Below are 21523 nucleotides of genomic sequence, written 5' to 3' on the forward strand. Positions count from 1 at the left end.
CCACCAGCTACCATGACTTGTGAAGAACTGAGGTTGTGGGTTAAAAAAAATCACTTAGGCAGGTTAACGATGCAGCTATTTTTTATTCTATATATCCATGCTTGTACAACAATCCAGGTAGCTGGCCAACATACGATGTCCCCCGTCCACAAGTTCCCAATCTGAGATCAGTAGTTCCACTGGCCCCGTATCAGGCGATACCCACTGTCTCCAAACTTTTGGTTGGCCCACAGCTTTTGGTATCTCCAACGGGTATAGTGTACAGTCACAGCCTATATTCCTCCAGACAGTGGATATCACGACTGTAGCTCATAGATACCCCTCCAGCCAACAATCAATCTCCAAAACTCCATAGATCATCCATCCATCCCAGCTTACATCCTCTCCCTTCGAAGTCCCTTCAAAAACTGCCTGATTCAACCCTGTGTCTTTTTCTCCCTCCCCATTAAACATTTTTCTTTAGCTCCTAGTACAAAGCATATTCCATCACCTGGGGCTGTATGTGAAACCCCCTGTGGTGACAGCTCCCTTGAGCCTACTATCTCAATCCACACAATGGGCCTAGGCTGATAGTACAATGGCATGAGACCTTGAGATACAAAGGGATTTGATAGGATGATTGCTTTACATGTACCTTTAGCAATCTACCTGCAACCGGCCCCCGCTGGATATCGCTGATCGTGCTCGAATGTCCTGGGCCATTTCTTCCTCGTTGGCGTCCCGCTGGTGCCGACTAGCGACGCATGGACGCAGGCGGAAGTCGTCATCATCGCTGCGGTGTGACAGGTAAGAGCGACCCCCGACTGATCGCTTATCGCTGCTGCGTCGCTGGTGAGATCTGCCTGTGTGGCAGCTCACTAGCGACCATTTAGCGATGCACCAGCAATGCTGACCAGGTTGTATCGTTGTCGGGATCGCTGGTGCATCGCTAAATGTAACGGGACCTTAAGGCTGAGTTCACACGTTGCATTTTTTTCGCGTTTCCGCGGCGGTTTTAACCGCACAATTTTGCCGTGAAAACGTGAAAAATAAGCATCCCATGCATTCCTATGGGATTCCGCAATGCTGTGCTAATGCTGCGGTTTTTACTGCGGCGGAATCGCTTGGGGGTAAAAACCGCAGCATGCTCATTAATTTCGCGGAATCGCGGCGATCCCGCACCCATAGGAATGCATTGTTCCACTTACTTCCCACATGTGGCTGTTCCCACCATGCGAAAAGTAAGCAGAACATTTGCGAATGGTACCCACTGTCCGGAGGAGAGGAGACTGTCCTCCAGGCTTTGGGTACCATATCCCTGTAAAAAATAGAATTTAAAATAAAAAATATTGTTATTCTCACGTTCCGACGTCCCGCGCAGCCTTCCCGCCTCTCTCCACGCTCCCGGTCCCAGTAAGCCTTTGCGAGCGATGACATCCGTTCTCGCGGGATCGCGAAGTCTCGCGGTCATTCGCGCGACGTCATCGCGAATGACCACGAGACGTCGCGATCCTGCGAGAACTGACGTCATCGCGTTAATTCGCGCAAAGGATTACTGGGACCGCGAGCGTGGAGAGAGGCAGGAAGGCTGCGCGGGACGTCGGAAGGTGAGAATAACAATATTTTTTATTTTTTTAATTATTTTTTACATGCTATCTTTACTATTGAGGCCGCATAGGCGGCCTCAATAGTAAAAAGTTGGTCACACTCGTCAAACACTGTGTTTGACAAGTGTGACCAACCTGTCAATTAGTGCTAATTACGCTTGCAAAATGCTAGTTTTTCCGCGGGAAAATGGAATTCCGGAATTCTCGCGGTAATTTCCACGAGAGTTCCGGTACGTGTGAACTTAGCCTAAGGCTTACATAAGATCCAGCAAGAAGTCTTCCTCTGCTTACTGTCACTGAATGTAAACATTGATTCTTGAGGATGAACTGACGAGCAAGCAAATCAATAATAAAACACAATAAAATATCTATAGAGCTGTGGACTCCGCTCTACGTCCATTCGTCCTATAGTCTTTAGTAAGTGGCCATATCCTTACAGTGATGATATAGAAAAAGCCATAAAACAATAGTGAGGCAAAACATATGTGCCCTGGTAGTATAATGGAGTGCTATCAACATTGTCCTAAACACAGTGACATATACAGAGTGGATGATACCGGCACTGGCGTAGCGTGGGGGGGGCGGCCTGCCCCAGGCGGCACGTGTGTGGGGGCGGCGCAGCACCAGCCAGCAATTCAATTCCTCTGCTCTGCTCTGTGAGGACTCCGCGGTGGGCGGAGGCACAGTACAGGCGGCTGCGCTTTCTACCTTGCTGCTGCCTGCTGGACTGTGGACAGACTCCTACTTGGAGCCCCGGCTGCTGTCCGCTCCTGAGCCGGTGCTGGGCGGTGGGCGCACTCAGAGACCCGTCCGCTCCTGGAGGAGGTGTTGGCCGCTCAGGGCGGGTTGGTCGTTGGTCGGAGCTGCCCGAAGAACACGTGGAGGCGGCGCTGAGGGGCTGAGGTGACGCAGGAGCAGATCCTCGCGGGGACACAGGAGCCGGTGAGTGAGGGGGACAGCGGGAAGCGCTGCCCCTGATATCTGTGAGGGGAGGGAGGGAGACACTGGCCTGCAGATAAACATTCAGAATGTGAGGATCATGATGTGACAGGCAATTCTCAATTCTGACAGGTATAGCCATGGAAAGAATGAGAGGGGAATTATTTACATCAGGATATTGGAGAGGAGACCCATGGGTATTTTGTGTTCCATTTAGAAAGGCAAGTGGGCTGCTTGTATGTGGAGACAGTGTACAGAAAGCATTATTGCGTGTAGAGGATTACTGCAGGGTCGGGGGGGGGCCCGGGGGGCATTCATTTGTGTAGAGAAGAGTGGTGAAGTAGTCATACTGCATGGGGGGGAGGTATGAGGTCCATGAAAGGGATATACTGGGTGGGAACATGAAGAGGATTCGCTATGAGCATTATTTCTCTGTGGGTGCGCAAATTCAGTTAGTTAGGGGACAACACCCTTGAAGAAGCTGGACGAAACGCGAGTGAAGGAACACAGAACCAAACACTGTGCTGCACACTGTACAGGCTTAGGGCTAGTCTAAGGTACATTCTGTCTAATTGTAGTGCTGCCACACACACCGCCTGGAGATTGGCATCTTCTATAACTCCAGCTGCCTGTAATGTAGTCAGTGCTGGATACAAACGCCTCCATCAAGAGCAGATATCAGCGTCCTAACGCCTAAAAAAATGCCACAACTTTTCAACTGCTCTCTGGCCTCCACCAGTCACGTACGCGGCGGCGGCGGGCCGGCCGGCACAGCTGTCATATTCGCCAGTCATGTAAGCCATCATATATGTCAATGTCAGTCATGTACGCCAGTCATGTAATATACGCCAGTCATGTAAATGTGCGCCAGTCATGTAATGTACGCCAGTCATGTAATGTAATCCAGTCATGTGCGCCAGTCATGTAATGTATGCCAGTCATGTAATGTAATCCAGTCATGTGCGCCAGTCATGTAATGTACGCCAGTCATGTAATGTAATCCAGTCATGTGCGCCATTCATGTAATATATGCCAGTCATGTAAATGTACGCCAGTCATGTAATGTACTCCAGTCATGTAATGTATGCCAGTCATGTAATGTACGCCAGTCATGTAATGTAATCCAGTCATGTGCGCCAGTCATGTAATGTATGCCAGTCATGTAATGTAATCCAGTCATGTGCGCCAGTCATGTAATGTACGCCAGTCATGTAATGTAATCCAGTCATGTGCGCCATTCATGTAATATATGCCAGTCATGTAAATGTACGCCAGTCATGTAATGTACGCCAGTCATGTAATGTATGCCAGTCATGTAATGTACGCCAGTCATGTAATGTAATCCAGTCATGTAATGTACGCCAGTCATGTAATGTAATCCAGTCATGTGCGCCATTCATGTAATATATGCCAGTCATGTAAATGTACGCCAGTCATGTAATGTACGCCAGTCATGTAATGTATGCCAGTCATGTAATGTACGCCAGTCATGTAATGTAATCCAGTCATGTGCGCCAGTCATGTAATGTATGCCAGTCATGTAATGTAATCCAGTCATGTGCGCCAGTCATGTAATGTACGCCAGTCATGTAATGTAATCCAGTCATGTGCGCCATTCATGTAATATATGCCAGTCATGTAAATGTACGCCAGTCATGTAATGTACGCCAGTCATGTAATGTATGCCAGTCATGTAATGTACGCCAGTCATGTAATGTAATCCAGTCATGTGCGCCAGTCATGTAATGTATGCCAGTCATGTAAATGTACGCCAGTCATGTAATGTACGCCAGTCATGTAATGTAATCCAGTCATGTACGCCAGTCATGCAATGTACCGTGAAGCACAAATCACACTGATATATGGCTCCGGGCAGACGCTCGATCAAATAGATTGGCGGAATGTGAGATGATATAAATCAGTCCAACTCATTACTGGCCCAGAAACCTCCGCTGCACCACACCGGACTTAACCCTTCCCTGGCTAGGGGTACCCGTTATTGGACCTGGGGACTCTTGCCACCTGCCACCTTCTGGCTGTGCTTGCGTCACGACCAATGCAGTCAGACATGACGTCTGATGGGAGATTAGGACTGTAGAAAAAATACCCGACGTACAAACAATATAATCAGCTGGTGCATTCTCTGCTGGAGTACGTCCATAGCAGATCGTCGCCCATTTCCCCCAGTTGTAAGCCGCCATTATGAACGCTCACGAATAAGAACACTGTTGGCTTGTCATGGACTGAATGGTGTGTGCCGCTTCACCCGGGACCGCGGTACATTCTTGCAGACTATGGATGATGGGGCAGTTGCGTTTTGTGTTCCAGTAGGCCAGTGATTGCCAACCATGATGCTGTGGCTTCTATTCTAGGAAGGCTGAGTTAGTAGTAGTGGCATTTTGTTATGGGTCCTGCACTGTTGCTGTAGATTCCCAAAATGTGACTTCCTTCACTCAAGTGCAAAACAAAGTAAACATGGATGTGGTCTATCGCACGCCCTTCACCAGAGGAAAAAGACCCCAATCCCTCCTTGTCAGAAGGCTATGCCCCCATACCCGTCCAGCTCCAGGATTATGTACGCCAGTCATGTACGCCAGTCATGCAATGTACGCCAGTCATGTAATGTAAAGTAAGCCAGTCATGTGATATACGCCAGTCATGTAATGTACGCCAGTCATGTAATGTAATGTAAGCCAGTCATGTAATATACGCCAGTCATGTACGCCAGTCATGTAATGTACGCCAGTCATGTAATGTATGCCAGTCATGCAATGTACGCCAGTCATGTAATGTAAAGTAAGCCAGTCATGTGATACACGCCAGTCATGTAATGTAAGCCAGTCATGTAATGTATGCCAGTCATGTAATGTAAGCCAGTCATGTACGCCAGTCATGTAATGTACGCCAGTCATGTACGCCAGTCATGTAATGTATGCCAGTCATGCAATGTATGCCAGTCATGTAATGTAAGCCAGTCATGTATGCCAGTCATGTAATGTAAGCCAGTCATGTAATATACGCCAGTCATGTACGCCAGTCATGTAATGTACGCCAGTCATGTAATGTAAGCCAGTCATGTAATGTACGCCAGTCATGTAATGTAAGCCAGTCATGTACGCCAGTCATGTAATATACGCCAGTCATGTACGCCAGTCATGTAATGTAAGACAGTCATGTAAGACAGTCATGTAAGACAATCATGTATGCCAGAAGTACGCCAGTCATGTAGGCCCATCATGAAAGACAGTCATGAAAGACAGACATGTATGCCAGTCATTTACGCCAGTCATGTATGCAAATCATTTATGTCAGTCTTGTAAGCCAGTCATGTATGCCAGTTATGTTACCCAGTCATGTGTGCAAGTCATGGAGGGCAGTCATTTACACCAGTCATGTAACACAGTCATGTAAGACAGTCATGTACTCCAATCTTTTATGCCAGTCATGTAAGCCAGTCATGGGGGCACCAGTGAGCCTTATATAGAAGCTATGTACACCTGTATACACCTCTGGAAGCCACCTATCGAAGCTATATACAAGTATACACCCCTGGGAACACCTATATATGCTATATACCCCTATATACTCACCTGGGAGCCACCTATAGAAGCTATATACACACCTGGCAGTAGTCTACAAAAGCTATATACCCGTATACACACTTGGGAGTCAGCTATAGAAGCTATATACCCCTATAAACAACCGGGGATGTGAGATCCACCTATAGAAAGGATATGCACATGGCAAAGTGTGATTCATCTCACTATATAACACTCATGGTATTATACAGAAGATGTGGTATATACCAGTGTACGCACACCTCTACCTATATACTCCTCACATCATGTTCTATTTCTGTATATAAACCCTGTTATATTCCATTATATAATATATACTTACCTGTAATGTGCTCATCTGAAGAAAATATATTATTCTCTATACATAGGGAGCAGTATTATAGTAGTTATATTCCTGTACATAGGAACAATATTATAGTAGTTATATTCTTGTACATAGGAACAATATTATAGTAGTTATATTCTTGTACATAGGAGCAATATTATAGTAGTTATATTCTTGTACATAGGGAGCAGTATTATAGTAGTTATATTCTTGTATATAGGGAGCAGTATTATAGTAGTTATATTCTTGTATATAGGGAGCAGTATTATAGTAGTTATATTCCTGTACATAGGGGCAGTACTATAGTAGTTATATTTTTGTACATAGGAGCAGTATTATAGTAGTTATATTCTTGTACATAGGAGCAGTATTATAGTAGTTATATTCTTGTACATAGGAGCAGTATTATAGTAGTTATATTCTTGTATATAGGAGCAGTATTAAATTCAGATGTCATTAATATCATGTTGAACTGAACAAAAGTTAGTTCTGCAAATCTAGTGACAGACCTTAATCTCTGTGATCAGGTGTGCTCTCCTAGTGCTCTAATTACACCGCCGCACACTCACAATGCTGGGGAGAAGCAGAGGTGCACAGCACAACCCCAATATGTGAGTGACCATTTGGCCCTATACATACTCCTCATTGCGCCCCTTCTCTTTGTGTTTTTTTTACATGCTGGCCATTATAGAACGTTGAAACACAGCCGGCCCTGCGGCAACGTTGATGCACATCCTGCCAAATTAGTTTGGCCTATGCGTGAATTTTCAAGAATCTTTGCGTGAATTGTAAGTGAAGGCATCATAATGAAGAGAGTAAAAGAGAGCGGTGCGGCATTCCGTAAAAAGAAAAAAGCCAAAGAAGAGGAGGCAGCAAAGAATAAAGGCGCGCTATTAAAGTTCATCCAAAAGACATCTACGCCTACAGCCGAAGTGGCGGAAGCAAAAGACGACATTCATGCTGAGACTGAAGATGAAGTTGATATTGCTAACATTGATACTGCCGAAGGCGCCATTGAGCATGTCGATGATGCGGAAACAGTCGGTGATGCGGAAGATGGTGCGCGTGAAGTTGAAGCATTGGAAGGGCAACCACTAGTCGGTCTGAAAACGGACATACCAACTGATTTTACTGATGTTGGTATGTGGCCTGTTAAGATTGACCATGAAATTCGCGCTATGATTGTCCAGCAGGGATATGCTGCTGTGCAGCACCTCGAATGTGAATTCAAGGAAGTAACGCGACCAGGAACTAAAACAAAAGGTGACACGAGGAAACTTACAAAGACATGGTTTTTTCGTGATTTGCGGAACGGAGAGAAAAGTTTGAGAACATGGATGGTGTATTCTCCTTTGAAAGAGGCCCTGTTCTGCTTTTGCTGCAGACTTTTTTCAACTGGGCTGTCCAGTTTTTCTGCTGCTGAGGGCTTCAGGAACTGGTGGAAATTAAATCCTAAAGTACATGAACACGAAGATAGCACATCACATGCTCAGGCATTCCTCTACTGGAAGGAGCTAGAGATCCGGCTTGCTGAAGGAAAGACAATTAACAAAGCTATGGAAGGTGTTATTGAGAAGGAGACTAAGAAGTGGCGAAAAATTCTAGCTAGATTACTGGATATCGTCAGATTTCTCTCCAAGCAGAATTTGGCACTACGGGGTCACCGGGAAGACATCCACAAAGATGAAGAAGGCCAGGAAAATAGAGGCAATTTTTTGGAATTGGTTCATTTGTTGGCCAAGTATGACCCTGTGCTCCGCGAACATTTGGTAAAAGTTAAGCTGGGAAAGAAAATCGTTACTTCTTATCTGTCACCAGAAGTTCAAAATGAATTTGTGAGCATTTTGGCAGAGCATGTGAGAAAGAAAATCATCGCACAGATAAAGGAAAGCAAGTATTTTTGCATAATTTTTGACAGCACTCCGGATATATCTCACAAGGACCAGATGAGCGAGGTGTTGCGCTACGTGAAACTGGACGGAAATGAAGTGAAGGTGCAGGAATCATTTCTCCGCTTCATTGAGACAAAGGGTAAAAGCGCAGAGGAAATTTCCAGACTGATATTGGCAGAACTGGAGAACGATGGGCTTCCAATAGATGATTGCCGTGGCCAGGCTTATGACAATGCTGCTGTTATGGCAGGCCATCGATCAGGTGTCCAGAAGCGCATCTCCGAAATCAACCCGAAAGCTCTGTTTGTGCCATGCTCAAACCATTCCCTGAATCTGGCTTGTGTACATGCAGCTTCTGTGTCGATTTACTCTGTGACATGTTTCGGCACACTGGACCAGTTGTTTTCGTTCTTTTCTGCATCTACGCATCGCTGGGATGTTTTGATTCAGGTGACTGGTCTAAGCATCAAACGGCTTGTGGAGACTACATGGAGCAGTCGAGCAGATGCTGTAAATGTTGTGGCAAACAAATTATCAGAAGTCGTAACGGCCCTAGAACAGCTCACAGAAGAAGGAGAAAATGTGACGACAAGAACAGATGCATCTTTAATTCTCACCTCATTACTGTCATTTCCGTTTCTGTCGTTTCTGAGCCTTTGGAAATCTGTTCTGCCAGAAATCAATGATGCCCAGAAGTATCTTCAAACAAAAGGGCTGGATCTGCACCAAAGTTCTGTCAAGCTCACAGCGTTGAGAGATTACCTCCTTCAGAATAGGGAAGCAATGGTGGACAGTGCAATGCACAAATCCAAGAAGCTCTGCTCTGAAATGGGGATAAGCATGGAGCGTAGAATTCGGAAAAAGAAATGAATGGATGGTGACTAGTGTTGAGCATTCCGATACCGCAAGTATCGGGTATCGGCCGATACTTGCTGTATCGGAATTCCGATACAGACTTCCGATATTTTTTCAATATCGGAAGTCGGCATCGGAATCGGAAGTTCAAAGTTGATTGACAGCCTGACGTCATCATGATGCGCGGTGTGTGCGCATCATGATGCGCCGTCATTTCGGGCCTTCCGGGGGTCTCTGCCGGCCTGCCGGGGGGCTGTGTGGACTGCCCGGGGTCTGTACCGGCCTGCCGGGGGGCTGTGCCGGCCTGCCGGGGGGCTGTGTGGACTGCCCGGGGTCTGTACCGGCCTGCCGGGGGGCTGTGCCGGCCTGCCGGTGGTCTGTGCACCCTGTGGGGGTCTGTACCGGCCTGCCGGGGGGCTGTGCCGGCCTGCCGGTGGTCTGTGCACCCTGTGGGGGTCTGTACCGGCCTGCCGGGGGGCTGTGCCGGCCTGCCGGGGGGCTGTGCTGATGTCCGGGGGTCTGTGCAAGCATCGTCCGATGGGACTATAAGTCCCATCTGGCGATGCCTGCTACCATGACAGTGATTGACACATTAGCCAATGATGGGACAGTAGTAGTCCCATCATCCGGCTAATGTGTTAAATGTTAAAAAAAAAAAAAAAAAAAAAAATACTACATACATACTACATACATACTACATGCATGCTACATACATACTACATGCTACATACATACTACATATATACTACATGCATGCTACATACATACTGCATGCTACATACATACTACATACATACCACATACATACTACATACATACTACATACATACTACATGCTACATACATAACATATATACTACATGCATGCTACATACATACTACATGCTACATACATACTACATACATGCTACATACATACTACATATATACTACATGCTACATACATACTACATACATACTACATGCTACATACATACTACATATATACTACATACATACTACATATATACTACATGCATGCTACATACATACTGCATGCTACATACAAACTACATACATACCACATATATACTACATACATACTACATGCATACTACATACATACTACATGCATGCTACATACATAACACATATATACTACATGCATGCTACATACATACTACATGCTACATACATACCACATACATACTACATACATACTACATGCATGCTACATACATACTACATACATACTACATACATGCTACATACATACTACATGCTACATACATACTACATACATACTACATGCATGCTACATACATACTACATACATACTACATACATACTACATGCATGCTACATACATACTACATGCTACATACATACTACATGCTACATACATACTACATATATACTACATGCATGCTACATACATATTACATGCTACATATATACTACATGCTACATACATACTACATGCATGCTACATACATACTACATACATACTACATGCATACTACATACATACTACATGCTACATACATACCACATACATACTACATATATACTACATACATACTGCATGCTACATGCATGCTACATACATACTACATACATACTACATGCTACATACATACCACATATATACTACATACATACTACATACAATACATTCATACAATACATACATAGACATACAGTACATATAACATAGAGTAACATACTTACCAATACTTGTCACATTGTTCCCCGAAGCCATTGTCTTTTAAAGGAATAAATATTAACATAACAAACCACAAAAATACTCACCCACGATCCGAAGCAGTCCACGAGTGTGTCCCACGACGATCTTGGGTAGAGAACTGCAGCATCAGCTGATGCCGCCGTTCTCTACGGGCTGCAGGAATCCAATGACGGAAGGTAGGTATCCTTCCGCACTGTATTCCTCCGCCACTTAAAAAAAAAAGTCCCTAGTCTCACTTTATGCCATTGCTGTGTGGGAATTTCCCACGCAGCAATGGCATAAAGTGAGACTAGGGACTTTTTTTTTTTTTAAGTGGCGGAGGAATACAGTGCGGAAGGATACCTACCTTCCGTCATTGGATTCCTGCAGCCCGTAGAGAACGGCAGCAACAGCTGATGCTGCAGTTCTCTACCCAAGATCGTCGTGGGACACACTCGTGGACTGCTTCGGATCGTGGGTGAGTATTTTTGTGGTTTGTTATGTTAATATTTATTCCTTTAAAAGACAATGGCTTCGGGGAACAATGTGACAAGTATTGGTAAGTATGTTACTCTATGTTATATGTACTGTATGTCTATGTATGTATTGTATGAATGTATTGTATGTAGTATGTATGTGGTATGTATGTAGCATGTAGTATGTATGTAGTATGTATGTAGCATGCATGTAGCATGCAGTATGTATGTAGCATGCATGTAGTATATATGTAGTATGTATGTGGTATGTATGTAGTATGTATGTAGCATGCATGTAGTATGTATGTAGCATGCATGTAGTATGTATGTAGCATGTAGTATATATGTAGCATGTAGTATGTATGTAGCATGCATGTAGTATATATGTAGTATGTATGTAGCATGTATGTAGCATGTAGTATGTATGTAGCATGCATGTAGTATGTATGTAGTATGTATGTAGTATGCATGTAGCATGTAGTATGTATGTAGCATGCATGTAGTATATATGTAGTATGTATGTAGCATGTAGTATGTATGTAGCATGTAGTATGTATGTAGCATGCATGTAGTATGTATGTAGTATGTATGTAGTATGCATGTAGTATGTATGTAGCATGTAGTATGTATGTAGCATGCATGTAGTATATATGTAGTATGTATGTAGCATGTAGTATGTATGTAGTATGTATGTAGTATGTATGTGGTATGTATGTAGCATGTAGCATGCATGTAGTATGTATGTAGTATATATGTAGTATGTATGTAGCACGCATGTAGTATATATGTAGTATGTATGTAGCATGCAGTATGTATGTAGCATGCATGTAGTATATATGTAGCATATATGTAGTATGTATGTAGCATGTAGTATATATGTAGTATGCATGTTGCATGCATGTAGTATATATGTAGTATGCATGTTGCATGCATGTAGTATATATGTAGTATGTATGTTGCATGTAGTATATATGTAGTATGAATGTAGCATGTATGTAGTATGAATGTAGCATGTATGTAGCATGTAATTTTTTTTTTTTTTTTTTACATTCAACACATTAGCCGGATGATGGGACTACTACTGTCCCATCATTGGCTAATGTGTCAATCACTGTCATGGTAGCAGGCATCGCCCGATGGGACTTGTAGTCCCATCGGACGATGTCTGCACAGACCCCCGAAGCCTGCACAGCCCCCCGGCAGGCCGGCACAGCCCCCCGGCAGGCCGGCACAGCCCACCGGAGCCTGCACAGACCACCGGCAGGCCGGCACAGCCCCCCGGCAGGCCGGCACAGCCCACCGGAGCCTGCACAGCCCCCCGGCAGGCCGGCACAGCCCACCGGAGCCTGCACAGCCCCCCCGGCAGGCCGGCACAGACCACCGGAGCCTGCACAGACCCCCTGGCAGGCCGGCACAGCCCCCCGAAAGGCCCGTACAGACCCCAGAGAGGCTGTACAAGGCAAAAACAGGGTTTTTCTTATTCCGATACCGGAAGTCCCATAGACTTGAATGGGACTTCCGGTATCGGAATCGGCGATACCGATACTTTTTTTTAAGATCGGCCGATCCATTCCGATCCGATACTTTGAAGTATCGGACGGTATCGCTCAACTCTAATGGTGACGGATCGACTGATGCAGTGATGACATTTGATGCTGAGTTGAGACGGGAAATGCTGTCTGTCATAGACATGCTGACTGAAGAAATATACAGCAGATTTCAACAAGTTCATGATCTTGCAAAGAAATACGCTGTCCTTGCACCCTCAAATCTGCTTGATGATAATTATGATTGCCAGCTCAGCGAAGTTGATGACGAGGTGGAAAAAGAGGAATTCTTGGTCGAAAGGAGAAGATTGAAGTATTTTGTGGAAGCTTCAGGAAACGACGGAATCGACGGACCTTTAGAAGTTTTGAGCTTCATACAGAGATATCGCCTTGGAGATTCTGTCCCTAATATTGTTATCTTGCTGCGCATCTTCCTTACCCGAGCTATTAGCGTTGCCAGCTGCGAGCGCTCCTTTTCCAAATTGAAGCTCATAAAGAACTATCTTCGATCTACAATGAGTCAAACAAGGCTTACAGACTTGGCAGTCCTCTCCATAGAGAGGGAGCTTGCTGATGGTCTCAATTTTGATACTGTTATCAAAAACTTTGCCGAAAGGAAAGCACGAAGAGTTTGTTTGTAAATTTTGCATTGAGTTCATACATTGCAGCAGTTCTTTTTGTAGTCGAATTAACTATTTTGAACATGGCCTGAATAATGAATCATAATTGTTAGTGAGTGTTACGTGACTGTTACAAATAAAACAACTTTACCCAAGTTTCGAAAATAATTTGTACTTTGTTTTTTTTCTGTCACATTATTAAAAATTATTATAAAAAAAGCCATTAGGTCTTCATCCAGCATCATCAAGCTAATACATACATATATATAGAGAACTGCAAGAAGATGAAAGTCTAGAAATTTAGAAATAATAACAGCAGAGATCTTTGAGTGTAGTGTGGGCTCTTCGGATGCTTCCGGATTTTCAACGACCAAAGGGGCGGCAAATTTTTCGACCGCCCCGGGCGCCACAAACAGTTGCTACGCCACTGGTTACCGGGCTGGTGACATTGTGATGGCAGAGAAGATGCACAAAGGAAAATGAATCTGGAGGGGTAGTGTACCACATGTGCAACAGTTGAAATGTAGCCTTAGCAAATAATATAACAAGATAGTCATATTGATGCAGCAATGTGCGTCCCAAATGAGAGTGTTCAGTTGTGGCCAAAAGTATTGACACCCCTGCAATTCTGTCAGATAATACTCAGTTTCTTCCTGAAAATGTTTGCAAACACAAATTATTTGGGATTATTATCTTCATTTAATTTGTCTTAAATGAAAAAAACACAAAAAGAATTGTCCTACAGCCAAATTGGATATAATTCCACACCAAACATAAAAAAGAGGGTGAACAAAAGTATTGGCACTGTTCGAAAAATCATGTGATGCTTCTCTAATTTGTGTAATTAACAGCACCTGTAACTTACCTGTGGCACCTAACAGGTGTTGGCAATAACTAAATCACACTTGCAGCCAGTTGACATGGATTAAAGTTGACTCAACCTCTGTCCTGTGTCCTTGTGTGTACCACATTGAGCATGGAGAAAAGAAAGAAGACCAAAGAACTGTCTGAGGACTTGAGAAACCAAATTGTGAGGAAGCATGAGCAATCTCAAGGCTACAAGTCCATCTCCAAAGACCTGAATGTTCCTGTGTCTACCGTGCGCAGTGTCATCAAGAAGTTTAAAGTCCATGGCACTGTGGCTAACCTCCCTAGATGTGGACAGAAAAGAAAAATTGACAAGAGATTTCAACGCAAGATTGTGCGGATGTTGGATAAAGAACCTCGACTAACATCCAAACAAGTTCAAGCTGCCCTGCAGTCCGAGGGTACAACAGTGTCAACCCGTACTATCCATCGGCGTCTGAATGAAAAGGGACTGTATGGTAGGAGACCAAGGAAGACCCCACTTCTTACCCCGAGACATAAAAAAGCCAGGCTGGAGTTTGCCAAAACTTACCTGAAAAAGCCTAAAACGTTTTGGAAGAATGTTCTCTGGTCAGATGAGACAAAAGTAGAGCTTTTTGGGCAAAGGCATCAACAAGGAGTTTACAGGAGAAAAAAAGAGGCATTCAAAGAAAAGAACACGGTCCCTACAGTCAAACATGGCGGAGGTTCCCTGATGTTTTGGGGTTGCTTTGCTGCCTCTGGCACTGGACTGCTTTACCGTGTGCATGGCATTATGAAGTCTGAAGACTACCAACAAATTTTGCAGCATAATGTAGGGCCCAGTGTGAGAGAGCTGGGTCTCCCTCAGAGGTCATGGGTCTTCCAGCAGGACAATGACCCAAAACACTTCAAAAAGCACTAGAAAGTGGTTTGAGAGAAAGCACTGGAGACTTCTAAGGTGGCCAGCAATGAGTCCAGACCTGAATCCCATAGAACACCTGTGGAAAGATCTAAAAATGGCAGTTTGGAGAAGGCACCCTTCAAATATCAGGGACCTGGAGCAGTTTGCCAAAGAAGAATGGTCTAAAATTTCAGCAGAGCATTGTAAGAAACTCATTGATGGTTACCGGAAGCGGTTGGTCGCAGTTATTTTGGCTAAAGGTTGTGCAGTATTAGGCTGAGGGTGCCAATACTTTTGTTTGGCCCATTTTTGGAGTTTTGTGCGAAATGATCAATGTTTTGCTTTTTACTTCATTCTCTTTTGTGTTTTTTTCATTTAAGACAAATTAAATGAAGATAATAATACCAAAGAATTTGTGTTTGCAATCATTTTCAGGAAGAAACTGAGTATTATCTGACAAAATTGCAGGGGTGTCAATACTTTTGGCCACAACTGTATGTAGGTTTAGCATATATGAATAGAATTACCTGGTCAGTGGTGCCCAGTCAAAGTGCGGACCCTCTGGCGAAGGACTTGGTTCCAAAACGCGCAATATTATATATTGATTTAAATCTGGTACATGTCATATGCCTAACTATATTATACTACCTATTTGGTCCCCCTTGATAGTGTTTGATCATGTTCTTCTCTATGTGTATTTTGTTACAACACAAGTGTGGGCACTTTGTAGTACCATTTATTACCACTCATTACTTAATATAGGTGTTTTTTTCTTCCATCTTATGTCCCACTTTTTTGACCACTTGTTTGGCATTCCCCTTTTGGTCTCTAGTACTATTCCGAATGGTCTACCATTCTTTCCTTTAGCATGTATATACCATGCTCTGTACCCATGGTATCACATCAGAGGTGTAGCTAGGATTTTGATTCAGAGGGGTGAAAACTTGTGAGTGAGCCCTTAACCAGTGTGATGCAGTGACCCCCTGAGACAGCTAGGGGGCGCTGTATGGGCTGCCCGGGACATGCATGCAGGTATTCCCTTTGTTATGATGGGAAAATGGTAAGCGGCAGGATTACCCCGGAGTGTACCCCGGAGAGGAAGGGTGCCCCTAAATGGGTGGTGTCCCAAAAGGGGGTGGTAACCCATACAGGGATGATTGCCAAAATGGGGGAGGAATCCCAAAAGGGGGTGATATCCCACAATGGAGTAGTTGCCCAAAAGGGGGTGGAGTCCCAAAAGGGGCGGTAACCTAAATTGAGGTGGTGGCAAAAAAAGAGGCGGCGGCGAAGGCACCATTGGACTGTAGCTGGGAGCAGCGAAGTTCCTGCTATGCAAGCCCCTGCTATACTGTGGATAGTGTTGGCATATGCAACAGAAATGGACTTATTGTTTATGTAAGGGAGGACTTTACACTAGCCTGACAGCAGATGGCAATAGTGTGAAGTTATATGTTTACTGTATTGTGGGGAGAGAAGCTCTCTTGTTGTTAAGTTTTACTTTTGCTTTTGACTGTATTATGCCAGCAGCATGGGTTGTGTGTGGGGTACTCGGTACCGGGCCAGTGTCAGCGGGATGTGTCTCAGCAGCGGTGACCCGGTCCATGGCCCTGGGCGCCCAAGTATTAGGGGAGATTGAATGGTGGAATGTAGTTAATGGAATAGTTCGTGACGCCACCTGTGGTGTTCGGCAAGTGAGATGTTAAGCCGACGCTGCGTGCAGATCCACTGGGACCAGGGTGGATAAAAATCAATGTTTTTTTTAAAAAAAATCAAAAAAAAAAATCGGATTTTTTTTATTTAAATCGGATTTTTTTCAATAAACTGCTTTTTGAGGAAAATATTTTACCATCCAAAGGTTCTTCCATCATGAGATAAAGCTGAGTTGTTTAACTCAGTAGAATAAAGGCTGTATATGTATAACATTCACAATGCCATGCTCTTCCAGAGGTTTCTGTAGGATTAGTGGGCAGTTTCTCTCCTATATTATCACAGACGCTCGCTTTACTTACGCAGTTCTCAAAACTGAATTTGACTCCGCAGAGGACCCAGCCTCTTCTTCACGGCAAAAATGTTACAACATGAACAGAGTTGAGAAAAAGACCTTAATCCTATTGTTCTACAAACCTATGAATACAGAATCAACCCCTTCAGTGCCAAGTCCAAGAAGTTAGACAATATGTTTCTGATTGTTTGGAGTGGAATAGATCTGCACAACACAAGAAGAATGTGAATCTAAGTGTGAGGAGGAGGAAGGGCAAGCAGACAAGAAAATGAAAGTGAAACTTTGAGCACAATACTGCAGCATAGCCACAGACAGACAAGTCTGGATCTGTTTGTGTGTACGATCTGAGGTTTATTACATTCTTTCCTTATAATGGCAGCAGGCCGTAAAAGAGACCCAGTTTGGGAATATTTTAATGAAGCTCCTTCGCCTGTCGGTAAGGCAGGCATGCGTGCAAACGATGCAACAAAGAGATGCAAGGCCTGGTGGCGCGAATGAGGCAACATCATGAGAAGTGCGGTGATGAAGATGACCAAAGAAACACTTCTGAACAGGCAGGATCTTCAGGTTGGTAAACATTTTTATTGAATCCTATTTCTAAAGACTGAACTGTCATGTGTGAGAAAAATTATATTTCTTATTATTACTGCATGTAAGGCTGGTTTCACATTCGCGCTTTTTAAGCGCACGCACGGCCGGGGGTAGCTCCGCCCCCGAGCCGGCTCTCTGCCCGGCGTGCCCGCCCCTTCCTTGTAGCGCCGCCTCCTAGCGCACAGCGGCGCCTGCGATCGGCGCACCCTATCTTTAGCATAGGGTGCGCAGATCGTGCGCAGGCCGTGCGCTAGTTGCGCTTTGACCTGCGCTGCGCACTTTTGACGGTGCGCCGTGCGCGCCAAAATCCGAAAAGTTTGATTTTGGCGCGCACGGTGCACCGTCAAAAGTGCACAGCGCAGGTCAAAGCGCAACTAGCGCACGGCCTGCGCACGATCTGCGCACCCTATGCTAAAGATAGGGTGCGCCGATCGCAGGCGCCGCTGTGCGCTAGGAGGCGGCGCTACAAGGAAGGGGCGGGCACGCCGGGCAGAGAGCCGGCTCGGGGGCGGAGCTACCCCCGGCCGTGCGTGCGCTTAAAAAGCGCGAATGTGAAACCAGCCTTACTGTCATTTGGTACAGTTATGAAGAAAAACAAATATTCCTTTTGGGGCAGGGGCAGTGATGTGTTGTGTACAATAAGCAGAAATTGTATAAACAATAAAATAACAGCATTGACTTTTTTTGTTTAGGGGAATTCATGGATTCTGGAAACTATCCACCTCCAAGATCACCATCATCCTGTTCTACAGTTTCAGAGTTATCCATCCAGGATAGTGCTTCATAGCAGCAGCAGCATCATCATCAGACACCCACAGCCACATATCACCATCACCCAAAAGGAAGAAAAAACCTTTACCTCCTGGAACCACCATAGATAGGTTTGTGATAAGAACTAGCAGATTAGAAAAAGAGTTGATTGATGAAAAAATTGCCCAGTTTATTTATGCAACGAACTCTTCTTTCCGTCTGACTGAGAACCCACATTTCATTAATATGGTTCAGTCACTGAGACCAGGATACAGTCCACCCAGCAGAGCTGATGTTGCAGGGAAACTGCTGGATCAAGTGTATGACAGAGAAATGGAGCAATGTGCAACAGCTCTGGAGGGTAAAATTGTTAACCTAAGTATTGATGGGTGGAGTAATGTCCACAATGATCCTATTGTATGTGCTTGTATAACAACAGAAGAAGGTAAAGTCTTCCTTGCACAAACAACTGATACGTCAGGAAATGCACACACAGCAGAATACTTACAAGAAGTGGCAGTAAAAGCTATAACGACATGTGAACAAAAATTCAAATGTCTAGTACGCAGTTTGGTCACTGACAATGCTGCAAACGTATCCAAGATGAGAAGAGATTTAGAAGAGCAGGGAGGGAATACAAAGCTGCTAATAACATATGGTTGCAGTGCTCATTTGCTGCACCTCTTAGCCAAAGACTTAAGTGTTCCAGAAATAAAGGCTAATGTTGTTGAAATTGCTAAATACTTCCGTAATAATCATTTTGCTGCAGCAGCTCTGAAAAGGATGGGTGGAACCAAGCTAACGCTCCCACAAGATGTTAGATGGAACTCTGTGGTGGACTGTTTTGAGCAGTATATCAAAAACTGGCCTATTCTGATGACACTTTGTGAAGAAAATCGAGATAAAATAGATGGCACTGTCACGGCCAAAATCCTCAACATTGGGCTTAAGAGAAATGTTGAACATATGCTGAGCTTCCTGAAACCCATCTCTCAAGCTTTAAACAAAATACAGAAAAATAGCTGTTTTATTGCGGATGCTGTTGAAATTTGGAAGGAACTGAGTGAACACTTAAAACAGAACTACACATGGACAGAATTAAATTACAAGCAGTAAACAAACGAATGGGACAAGCACTGACTCCAGCTCATTTTTTGGCAAATATTGTCAATATCCAATATCAGGGTCAAAACCTAAGTGCTGAGGAAGAGGAGTTAGCTATGACATGGGTATCCAGCAATCATCCATCTTTAATGCCAACTATAATAAACTTCAGAGCTAAGGGGGAACCATTCAAGAAATATATGTTTGCTGAAGATATTTTAAGGAAGGTCACACCAGTAAACTGGTGGAAGTCACTTAAGCGCTTGGATTTAGAGACTGTTCAAGTAATGATTTCACTTTTAACAGCAGTAGCTTCTTCTGCAGGCGTTGAAAGAATATTCTCTTCCTTTGGACTCATTCATTCTAAATTGAGCAATCGGTTGGGACCCAATAAAGCAGGAAAGCTTGTTTTTCTTTTCCAGATTATGAATAGGAACAAAGAAGAAGATGATGATGAAGATGACGACAAGTGAGCTACAGAGGACAGCAGGGACAGTAGTATTTAAGTTTTTCATGTGTCGGCTGGGCTGACAGTCTAAGTTTCTTAAAATATATATATATTTTGTTTAGCCAAATTAGTTAACAAACATGGATGTTTGTTTAAGCAAATAACTTATGCTGTAATGTTGTTATTGTTTCAGTTGAATAAATCTATTTAAATTGTTATTAAGGTCAGGATTATTTTTCTCCTTCCTAAGTACAACAGAACAGTGGTGTCCAAATATGAATGATTAACCCATTAAACTGGGGAGAAAAAAGTAATATAAAAAGTGATTCTAAAAATCTTCATCTACTTGCATGTTAAAGTAGCAAGAACTAGTTTAGGTAGAAACTTTGATTTAAATCACTGATTTAAATCAAGCCTTACCGACTAGTGATTTAAATCGTGATTTAAATCAGTTAGATTTAAATCAAATCCACCCTGACTGGGACTGATGGTATGGTGCAGCAAAGATGTAAAAGCTCCCCAAAGGTGAAGCTGTAGTCCCAGGGCAGTGTAGATGTGGCTGGCACGGGGATGTAGCAGTGCTGGAAGGGTAGGAAGCAGACAAAGACACAGCGAGGTGCAATTTCTGTACCTTTACTTGATAAATACAGTCCATGGTCCTGATTACAGATGGTACTGGAGCAGGCTAGCCTGGAAGCAGCTCAGGGATTCTCTCTCAGCAGAAGGGCTGTGCAGTCTCCTTCTTAGCGCTTAGAGTGAAGTACTCCTAGTACTGAGTTACACTGAAGTTCCTCCTAATTCTCTTCTACTAGCACTCCTCGTATGGCAGACAGCTGTAGCCGTATTCCTCTCTTGGCTCACTCCGTGCTGTTATGCCTCCGAGTCTTAGATGGGAGTAGGGCATTTACAGCCTTCTACTCCTCTGGTGTCTGTTGCAGGACCGTTAGTATCCGTACAACCGTGGAGACCAGGCTCCATTTCATGCGCTCTCACTGTGAGGGAGCTCTCTTTCCTTAGCTCAACCTCCAGCTTCTCTCCACATGTCTGCACATGTGGACCTCCTCACACTAACTGACCACTCCTTCCTCTTGGCCCTCAGAGAGCACTCCTCCCCTCAATTCCGGTTCAGAGTCCCCTCTGCTGGCCTGGAGTGGAACAGTGTTGCATGTATAGGTTAACTGCGAGAGAGACCCTTCACTGCTTCCAAGCATGACATCACCCTCCCTGGAGGAAGGCAAAGTCACTGTGGCGGCCATACCCCTGGGGGTGCCACATTCCCCCTAGTGCAAGTCAGCACTCCTGGGCTGAACAAAACATGAAAAACATATAAACAGTTAAACAATGTGAACAATTATAATTGTACAAGATTTGTAAAA

At 44.2% G+C, this 21523-nt stretch overlaps 2 protein-coding genes across 2 annotated transcripts in view; both read left to right on the forward strand.

Moving 5' to 3' along the window:
• The first annotated feature begins 2347 nt into the window (after positions 1-2347).
• LOC141100595 (glutathione S-transferase 3-like) overlaps positions 2348-21523 on the forward strand; it is a 99135-nt gene continuing 79959 nt past the window's right edge. The window contains exon 1 of the mRNA XM_073589169.1: positions 2348-2528. The gene's annotated coding sequence lies outside the window, so the exon portion shown is untranslated. The remainder of the gene's footprint in view (positions 2529-21523) is intronic.
• Positions 7128-9190, forward strand: LOC141100749 (zinc finger MYM-type protein 1-like). Its single transcript, XM_073589436.1, has one exon. The coding sequence runs from the start codon at positions 7235-7237 to the stop codon at positions 9188-9190; it is 1956 nt and encodes a 651-aa protein (XP_073445537.1). The 5' UTR covers positions 7128-7234.

The sequence above is a fragment of the Dendrobates tinctorius genome, unplaced genomic scaffold (genome assembly GCF_039654945.1).
Source record: "Dendrobates tinctorius isolate UK_male_01 unplaced genomic scaffold, ASM3965494v1 ptg000107l, whole genome shotgun sequence".
NCBI classification, from domain to species: domain Eukaryota; kingdom Metazoa; phylum Chordata; class Amphibia; order Anura; family Dendrobatidae; genus Dendrobates; species Dendrobates tinctorius.